Genomic DNA, 9,640 nt, shown 5'->3' with positions numbered 1-9,640 from the left:
GGTCATAGGCCCGACATGATACGTCTTCGCGAAACTCGAATTCAATTTAGACGAAGAAGAATCCTTGTAAACATGGCATCCTACTACAGTCGTGTCGGGAGATTGTGGAATATTTCTGCGTTAATAGCAAGACCGTGAGTTGAATTTGAATGGAGTATTATCAGGGGGTTTATTTAATAAGTCTTTGCAATGTCATTCGTGTAATCCGTTTGTTTATGATCATCTAACTGCTTCGGTCGTGGGTGCGCGTTTCATAATCCAGTGTGTGAGCTAGGTCTGACGCAGATTTGTCCTCAACTTTGACTTTCTTAAAAGCAGCTTGTGTTAATGCCATAGCTAGAAAGTGGGTAATGCCAGTTTCGTCATATGTATGGTGCGATGTGTGTTATGCGTACTGTGTAAAGATTATATGTTATGATTAGCTAACTGGCTAGTTTAATTTCCCTTTATGTATTGTGTTGTCGCTGACATTCTCCCCGTTCAAGGCAAAAGTTTCAACATAACAGAATCATGAATATTTTTACAGGCACGTTCGTAATTATGTTGCTGTACTGGAGAGACCTTCCGGCCAAAAGGCAATTACGAGAGGACTACCATTGCCATCAGTTACTAATCATGTATTTGGTGAGCGGTTTTCCCCTTCAGTCACAGTCCTATCAGATCAAGAAGCATTACCCTTTTAAAACTTAACGTATCTTTGTTTGCTTTTTATCCAGTGAGAAACATGTTCATACAGACCCAAGACACTCCAAACCCAAATAGTCTGAAGTTCCTGCCTGGTCGCGTGGTGCTGGAGTCGGGAACGATTGATTTTGCTGGGCCTCGTGATGCATATTGTTCTCCACTGGCCAGGTGCTCAGCTCTTCTTTATTCTTTTTTTACAGGCTAGTTTATGTCGCTTATTGCATTGCCATATAGACATACAGTATAGTCTTGATTGAAATTCACTCAGCACTGATTGTGATTGACTATAACATTTGTATTTTACAGGCATTTGTTTAGAATTGATGGTGTAAAAAGCGTTTTCCTGGGTCCTGATTTCATAACAATTACTAGGGTATGAACTTGTATGCAGTTACAGTGTAAAATACTTGAATGCAATACAGCATAAGTAGCATTAGCCTAGATCTACTGGAATGACTGAATGACCATTTCCATACATCAGGCTGATGAGACCATGGAGTGGAAAGTAATCAAGCCTGATGTCTTTGCAACAATCATGGACTTCTTTACCACTGGACTTCCAGTGCTGAATGAGGATGCTTCACCACAAGCAGATACAGGTTTGGGGCTTTTTTCCTCCCATTAGATTTCAAATAAATAAAGCTAGTAGATTGACTGAAGACACCTTGAATAAACAGGTCTTGCACAAATGTCACTGTTGGAGATACACTGTTCCTTCTCAAACAGCTCCATCAGATGATGACGATGAGGTGGTTGCAATGATAAAAGAACTTCTAGACACTCGCATTAGGTAGGTTGAAAATAGTCACATCATCGCAATGCACTAACATGAGTGTGAATCTAAAGATCTAAAGGCAACTGCTTTAAACCACCCATGCTCGGTGTTTGTTTAGATAAGATGGCCAAACTAAGTCTGCCTATCTATAAGGGCTTTCAGATATAACCTCCGGAGTATATGTGGAGGTTTGTCAAACGGAGGTTCTACCCTTCGGATGATTCCGATATGATGCTAACTTGCTGACCTATGTCCCACAGGCCGACAGTGCAGGAGGATGGTGGTGATGTGTTGTATAGAGGGTTTGATGATGGCATTGTGAAGCTGAAACTACAGGGATCCTGCACCAGCTGTCCTAGTTCCATTGTCACTCTCAAGAGTGGGATCCAGAATATGCTTCAGTTCTATGTCCCAGAGGTGGAGGGAGTAGAGCAGGTACATTTTGGTCATATATTGTTCACGTTCTCCTCCCAAAGTTGATTTGTTACGGTGATGATTTTGATCTTAGGTTTTGAAATTGACACTGGGCCATTCATTGGATGATGTAAAATATTGTGTTACTATTGCAATGACCCTTGTGCTATACGGATTAGAGATGTAATCGGTTTTATTATGTTTCCTTTGTGACTCTAGGAGTAGTAAAATCACTGATTCAGTTATATGCTATTTTGGTTCATAAATTCAAGAGTTTGAAAATGCATATGTGAGAGTGAAGAGGGCTGAATCCATCACATAATGTAAAAATCTGTATCAATGCTTCTGTGATGTCTGCATCATCTTCCATACACTTTATTACAGGGTTGTTGCACCTCACCCAAAGTGTCTTTTTCTGTTCCCCTCTCAGGTGAAGGACGAGGATGTAGAAGTGGAGCAGGGTGCCAAAGGCTGAACTTTGTCGTCCATGATGATAAAAGACATTCCTGTCGCTCACACCTTGGCAGCCATGTCCCCCCCTCCCCCCTCCTCATCCTTGCCTCGACATGCTACATAGTTCAATGAGGGCCTCAGAGGCTGGTCTCTTCAACAGCAGTGACCTGCACCCATTGTATTTATGTCATTGCTCTTTACCTGGATTATTTTGTAAGGCCTTGGATTAGAAAGATATGGCTGGCCTCGAGATGTAGCAGACATGTATTGTCTTCCATGCTACATTTCTGCAGGTCCACTCTACAGTTTTTTACCCCAACAGAGGATCTAAATGTTGACAGTTACTCTTTGCTTCAAATTATTTATTATTTATTGTGTAACAATTAAATACGACTCTTGGAAGTGAGAGTAACAAAAGCACACGTCACAACGCACAAATGTACTCAAAATGCAGTTGTATAATATTGACTGTATGCATTGTATGCATAGTGCCAGACACTAGCTCTGGATAGAAGTTCAGTGCCCATGAACAGGTGGCTTATTATCAGTAGAACAGATTCACAGTATCACTGAGCCAGAGGCAATCTACTAAAGTGTGATATGTGGTTTATAAAGACATTCTCTTTCTGAACATACAATATCACATTTATGCAATGAGCATATTTACCATCAGTGTGCATATTGTTTACCAACAGCAATGAATCCATATTGGTCCCTGAAATAACCATGGATACTCACCACATTGTATGGGTTTCATTAAACCGTCTTCTTACTGTAGCCTCACTGGTTGTTTGATAAATCATATGCCAGTGTTCAACATTCTGATGCTATAAATACAAAATCCTTTGTATAAGGGGGGATTCATTTCACAGTTCAAATATTATAGATATACTACTGTATGTACTTTCTGAGAGCATACTCATAAAGTAATAAAATGTATTTTAAGTATACATTTGTTTACATGTTATTTTTGTTCATTACATAATCATGACAGCAATGCAATGTAACTGCCATTTTTGTTATATTTATTTATATAATATATATATATTATATATATATAACTGTCATCAAACACCATAGAGAGTGATTCAAGAATCTTCAAGCATCTCTGAAAAAAATATGCAGCTTGCAAAAATCGGGCAACAAAATGCATGTGAGCAACGTGATCACATGACCTCGACCAAGAAAGACGTCACACAGCTTCAAAATAATGATGTGAGTAGTTTCAATGTGTCGGATGGACTGTACGAATGAACAGGGCGTTATATGGCCAGGCTTCCAAACTAACTTCTGAAGACTTTTTATCCTACTTTTCGAATTTCCTATCCGGTTCAACTTAAAAAGGTGAGCCATGCATTATTGAACAACTTCGTGTGGCAGTGATTTCGTTCGTCTAGATGCAAATTAGCCTGACACGAATTTGTTCCGATTGCTTCGGATTTGGTTCAGATGAAATTCGTGCAAATCACATTTAACTACTCGAAAAAGTGTCACACAGTAACAATACAATTTACACTGTTATATTAGCACTCTTCATAAGATTAATTATTTTACTTGCGTGCTTTCGCTTCCTTAGTGGGTCATGGTCGCTGTTGCTTTTGCCCTGTTGCTGCTACATTACCAGACGCTAGAGGGGAGTGCAGACCCTATTTCGTGCTATGATGACTTGGGAAAAGCTGTGGATTGGTCAGTATGAGGACGAAAAACAAAGGGTAAGAAAATAAGTCAAATGGTGCAAATAACATATAATATACTCCAATGCAGGGTTTATCTCTACAAACTCCCTCACCATAAGTCCCGTTTTGAAGGGCTGAAGTATCTTTTCATGAACCAAGGGAGTGAGGGGTGGGCAGATGGAAAAGGACTGGTGAATGACAGTGCAGGAGCCTTGGGAAGGACTGTTGGACAACTATACACGGTCAGCAATGCCTCTGCATATTCATACTTATGGCAACGGGCCACCTTAGTTTATGATTAGAAAATAAGCAGTTAATAGGCTACAACAATGTTTTCCATGTTTGGTAGCCTACTTGTTGCTCATTGTAACAATAACAATACACAACCTTTTTTAGAGCACTGAGCAGGGCTACATACTGTACAATGATCAGCCTCCTGCACCAGTGCCTGGGATTGGAACATCTGAAAATGTTGGTAGAAGTGGAGGTCATACCAAAGGTAAGGTTGATTTATTACCAAAAGCAAAAGGCATAAAGGACAGTTATATGATTATAATTTATCATGTGACAGTTTTTCATTGGCCATACTTTGGTTTTGGTTCTTGTTTTCAAATCCTTGTAAAAAAAAAAAAGGAAGTTTATTTAGGTTGACGCAGCATTCAGTTTTCCCTGAAACCTCGCTCCTGACGCCTTACGGAACATAGCGGAGCTAGCAAGGGATGCTAGAACCTATGGGTTTGAGCTCACGGGATCACTCTTGTTAATCAAAGTGGCTTCATAGCTCAGTTGCAAGGGACCCACCATATGTCTGAAACACTTCTAGTAACCTGTCTGTAGCAGTTGCAGCAGGATGTTCCCCTTTCCTCATCATCACTTCTGCTAGCTTGTCCAAATTGACAGATTCTAGTGACACCCTTTTCCTGTCCTGCTTATTAACAAATTTCTACTGTACTTTTTATCTGACAAGACTAGATCAGTGGTTTTCAGCCTTTTTTCAGTGATGTACCCCCTGTGAAATATTTTTTCAGCCAAGTACCCCCTAACCAGCGCAAAGCATTTTTAGTTGAGAAAAAAAAGACTTAAAACAGAGCACTGTGCCATCAGTGTCTAATTTATTAAACTTTGGAACTGATAAACACATACAAAATTCAAACATTTGAAAAACTATTTTGAACATTTTAAATTGTAATAATCCATGACTAAATGTATTGCAAATGATTCAAACTAATGTAGTGAAAACAGTGACCATATAACCATTTTAGACTATTAAATGAACCATTTAAAACTCCATAAATATGCAAAACACTTATTTGTAGTGTTCTCTTTTGAACTATAAAAATATTTAAAAAAAAAGAAAGAAATAGTTAACTTAATTATAAATAAAGATTTGTGCACATAAAATAATTATCAACATGGGAGGGGGGGGTTAGGATAATGAAATTGAATAGCCTGAAATATAAAATTAATTTTATGATCTTTTTCCTGAAATATTTATTAAATAATTGTTTTGAAAGTATTTTTGTATGGATTCTACTTTTTAAATATGTATATTTTAAAATCTCACGAACCCCCTGGAGTGCATTCACGTACCCCCAGGGATAGGCGTACCCCCATTTGAGAACCACTGCTAGATAACGTAGAGGTATGCATAACACAAGCATCAAAATCTGTCTATGCATCAACCCAGTCCTACAGACTGGTGAGAAAATCTGAGGGCTATGTTTATCAGGTCCAAACTTTCTGACATTCTTTATTACTAACTCTAAGTATGGGGTTTAAGTATTTGATGGTATGCGAAATCACTTCATCTCCACTTGTGCCATCATGGTATTGGAGTGACTTGGTGCCATTGGATATTTAGTGACAACAACACTGTTCATGACTGTGAATCTGAGCTCTTTTTTCAATAAACTACACCAGCATCAGTAATGTCAAATAACCTCTACATCAAGTAATTGTGTACAGCCTCTTTTAACTGTAACTCACTCGACAACACTTCCACTGACTCCCACAGGTTGTTATGAGTCACCATGTCTTCCTGCAATTGCTGATTCTCTTTCGTCAGTAGATCGATGCCTGCCTTTAGAGTTATCGTGTATTCCTGCAATAGGAGTTTGTCCTTTTTTTAAAATCGTTTCATCGAGCTGATACTGACATAGAGCTTCGTCATCAAGATGTGATAAGAGTTGAAACCTCTCTTCCTCTACCTTGTTCAATCTTGAAGTAAAAAGTTTGCGACATTTGCGAGTATTCCTTTTGTATCTTTCATGATTTTTGGATTGATTTTGAAGCAGGATGCGGCCCACTTATCATCTGCAGCCTTTTCATTCCTATAAAACATTCTGGTCAAAGAATGCTTTGCAATATATTTCGTAACAAATCCCTCCATTTTGAAATATTACGAAATTCATTTTTTTCAGGTTTGGATAAAATGTTTTTGTCATTTCTTCTCTAATGTATCAGCCTCAGATACAGTCACACTACACACCTTTAAATTCACTTCCATGTGCACATTAACCAATTCAAAATTATAAACCTGTTTCAGTACATCAGACAATAACCACTCTGCTTCCTGTTCTCTCATAATCTTACTTGACTTACACCTCCAGGTTTCACTGCCATATTTTATAAGATAATTCTGTTTTATTTCCCTTCTTCAGGTGTTGTCTTATTTGACAAAAAGCAAGGTTATTGGTTGGTCCACAGCACACCACATTTTCCACCACCCAAGAAAGTCGGACAGTTTTCATACCCAGACAGTGGTGTTTTGAATGGTCAAAACTTCATCTGTGTCACCTACCCCCTGGATCACTTCCAGACAATAGGTGAGGTGCATAATGTGTATCAAGAAAAGTATGATTGTGCCCTCTGTAGAAATGTTGATCTAAAACATTGTCAACACTGTATGTGTTCAGTGTTCTGACAGAAAACTTTAAGATAAAAACTCTGAAAATAATCTTGAGAATGTTAATTGGACAGAATATAATGAAATTAGAAAATAAAGTAAAAAATATGTCATCCATATTGCAGAGTATGTGGTACATGAGATTGGATAAAAAATATTTTTTTTCTATGCATGCACATAACTGTTTGTGACCCACAGATCATGTCAATGTGAAGTAAGGTATGTGCTTTGTTTCTTAGGGGAACAGCTACAGATTAATCAGCCACACATCTTTGACTGCCATATTCCCGATTCCCTTGCCTCTTCTGTGCAATCCATGGTCCAGCTGTGTAAGGACAGCCAAGGAGAGAGAGGGAATGTCAGTCTTCTACATGATGTCCCCAAAATATCCAATCGCAGTGTGTCCCTCACGTCATTGGGTGGGACTACATTCATCGACTTTGCTAAAGGAGCATCCTTTGCAAACGGTAAATATTACCAGTGACTGCAATGTAGGCTACTAACATATGAAGAGTTTGGTTCCAAAATGCTATATCTCTGTTTTTAAAAGCATTAAACAGTCATGCTATTTAATTGTGTATTTCAGGTAATATCAATCAAATTGCAGTTGTGTTGTTTTGATTGAGTAAAGATATATCAAATAACAATACCCAATTACAGTTCGAAATGATTTATGAAAATTCATTAAAATGGTGGATATAGCATTTTGGAACCAAACTCTGATAGCTTGCTTATGCTTATGGCTATTAACCTGACTCTCGCCAGATGAATTTCGTTCCGCTTAGCTCCGCCTAGCTTCACTCACATCCATCTGGGACCTCTTCCGTTGAGAGTGATTTCTGCACCAGATTTTATGGTAGAGCCAATTAGGACGCAGGGCGGGAGTTTCATAGATGTGACATAGCGTAGAAGCGACTGTGAGACTGTTATCAGCGTCACGGGTTGGCTTCGATGTGAGTGGTTGAAGTAGCACGTCAATAGATGACGGACAAGTGGCTTATCCAATCATATGCAAGCATTTTTTATTAGGCCCAGCCTTCTGAAGCAACAGTTCAATGGATTGATCCCAGATGGATAAGTGGAGCTAGGCGGAACGAAATTCCTCTGGCGAGAGTCAGGTTATATGGCTACCCCCAGAGATGTAGAAATGTTCATTTAGCCATTAATGTGAATGTATTAATTAGTTGAAGATCAGTGGGACAGACAGAAAAAAACACATTCACATTTTGATGCTCTTTGATACTATACTGTTGAGCAGGGTCTAATTCATGTTTTCCTGTCACGTATGAAGATCTCTATCACTCCTGGGTGGCCCCTACTCTTCAGTCCGACCTGCTGGTTCAGTTCTGGCAGCGGTCCACTGGGATTCAGCCCTCAAACTGCTCCGGTAGCTGGAAGGTGCTGAACGTCCAGCAGCTTGCCCCTGGGCAGAGGTTCACCTTCGATGCCACAGATGACCACTCCAAGTGGGCGGTCAGCACTATGGCTGCGTCTGGAAGCGCCGGTGGCTGGGTCTGCGTGGGCGACATCAACCGCAATGAGGCGGAGGAGAAGAGAGGTGGAGGAACTGTGTGCCTCCAAGACCCCACTGTGTGGAAAGCCTACCGAAGCACAGCCCTGAAATGTCTGTCCTGCAAAGGAGGTCAATGTGACTGTGATACAGCAACAGGGAGATAGAGCGGCAATATTGTTTTTCAAGGGGGAAATATTTCTACAGTCCTATGTCTCATGGTATGCACTTTGCTCAGGTATTTGTTGCTTTTTACTGTAAAATATGATTAAGAATTTTTTAAGAGATCAATCAAGCACTATTTTGGAATTTTAGTACAATTATCGGTAGGCCTGCCTGGTTTCACCAGACTCACTTACTTAGTTTCACTTCGTGAAGCGTAGTCTGGGTACTCTCCATTGGGAAATGTTTCCAACCCTGGCATCGTAATGGGTGTAGACTTTGCTTTACTTTTGAAATCATTAGTCCAGCCTAACCAATCACATTGATCTGGGATTTTCATTTCATCATCTTACTTCGCCTAACCTTTACGAACTGATAATAAACCGCATTGGCAGTCAGGAAACAATGTATTTACCTTTGCTGTATTAATTTACACAATCTTCCATCTACATTTTTTTTATGTTAGAAGGTGTTGCTACTACTGTTGCTTTACCACAGCCACTTTTAATTTAGAAACGAATGTCATCCACACTCTCGTCACTGATTGGTCCGCCATCCTGGTGGTTGAGGGAAACCTAAACGCATTGAGAAGCCAGAGTATTTCAGTGAAATGAAAATGAGCGCCTACAGAAATTACCTACAGCAATGCTCATGCTTACAGAGCAAATTAATTGTGCCAAAAAGTTAACTCTTGTGCAGGATAGGCCTACATCATTATTTATACCTAAAGGAGGCTTTAAATAATCTTGGATGTACTGGTTTAAAATAAACAATTCTGTTCGTATATATGTATTTCTCATTTGTTATTATTATTTGGATTGTAGACATGAGAGGGTAGCTATTCATGATGTACTGTAAAATAGAAGTCACTGAAACGAACTGTTAATCCTATTTTACAGTAGTAATCCTACTTTTACAGAGGAGTGCCTCCACATAATTGTGACTACTCTGTGGTATTTTATTTAAACGTGTGCTTAGATTATTATATGTGTAATATCAAAAAACAGCTGTTTGCGATATTGCTGAAGATGTTCGACTATGAGGACTAGATTGTGAGTGGA

General features: G+C 39.2%; 2 protein-coding genes across 2 annotated transcripts; both read left to right on the top strand.

Moving 5' to 3' along the window:
• Window positions 1–23: 23 nt before the first annotated feature.
• Window positions 24–3,276, top strand: nfu1 (NFU1 iron-sulfur cluster scaffold homolog (S. cerevisiae)). The gene is made up of 8 exons (XM_042102142.1): window positions 24–134; window positions 527–624; window positions 717–852; window positions 991–1,057; window positions 1,166–1,283; window positions 1,411–1,474; window positions 1,720–1,894; window positions 2,304–3,276. The coding sequence occupies exons 1-8, from the start codon at window positions 73–75 to the stop codon at window positions 2,346–2,348; spliced, it is 765 nt and encodes a 254-aa protein (XP_041958076.1). The 5' UTR covers window positions 24–72; the 3' UTR covers window positions 2,349–3,276.
• Window positions 3,277–3,509: 233 nt separating this feature from the next.
• Window positions 3,510–9,363, top strand: LOC121716016 (deoxyribonuclease-2-alpha-like). Its single transcript, XM_042102141.1, has 7 exons — window positions 3,510–3,670; window positions 3,903–4,012; window positions 4,091–4,244; window positions 4,399–4,501; window positions 6,663–6,827; window positions 7,147–7,374; window positions 8,199–9,363. The coding sequence occupies exons 2-7, from the start codon at window positions 3,909–3,911 to the stop codon at window positions 8,582–8,584; spliced, it is 1,140 nt and encodes a 379-aa protein (XP_041958075.1). The 5' UTR covers window positions 3,510–3,670; window positions 3,903–3,908; the 3' UTR covers window positions 8,585–9,363.
• Window positions 9,364–9,640: the final 277 nt, after the last annotated feature.

This window comes from Alosa sapidissima, chromosome 8 (genome assembly GCF_018492685.1).
Source record: "Alosa sapidissima isolate fAloSap1 chromosome 8, fAloSap1.pri, whole genome shotgun sequence".
NCBI lineage: Eukaryota > Metazoa > Chordata > Actinopteri > Clupeiformes > Clupeidae > Alosa > Alosa sapidissima.
The sequence above is the reverse complement of the archived record's forward strand: the minus strand, read 5'-3'. Positions and strand labels throughout refer to the sequence as shown.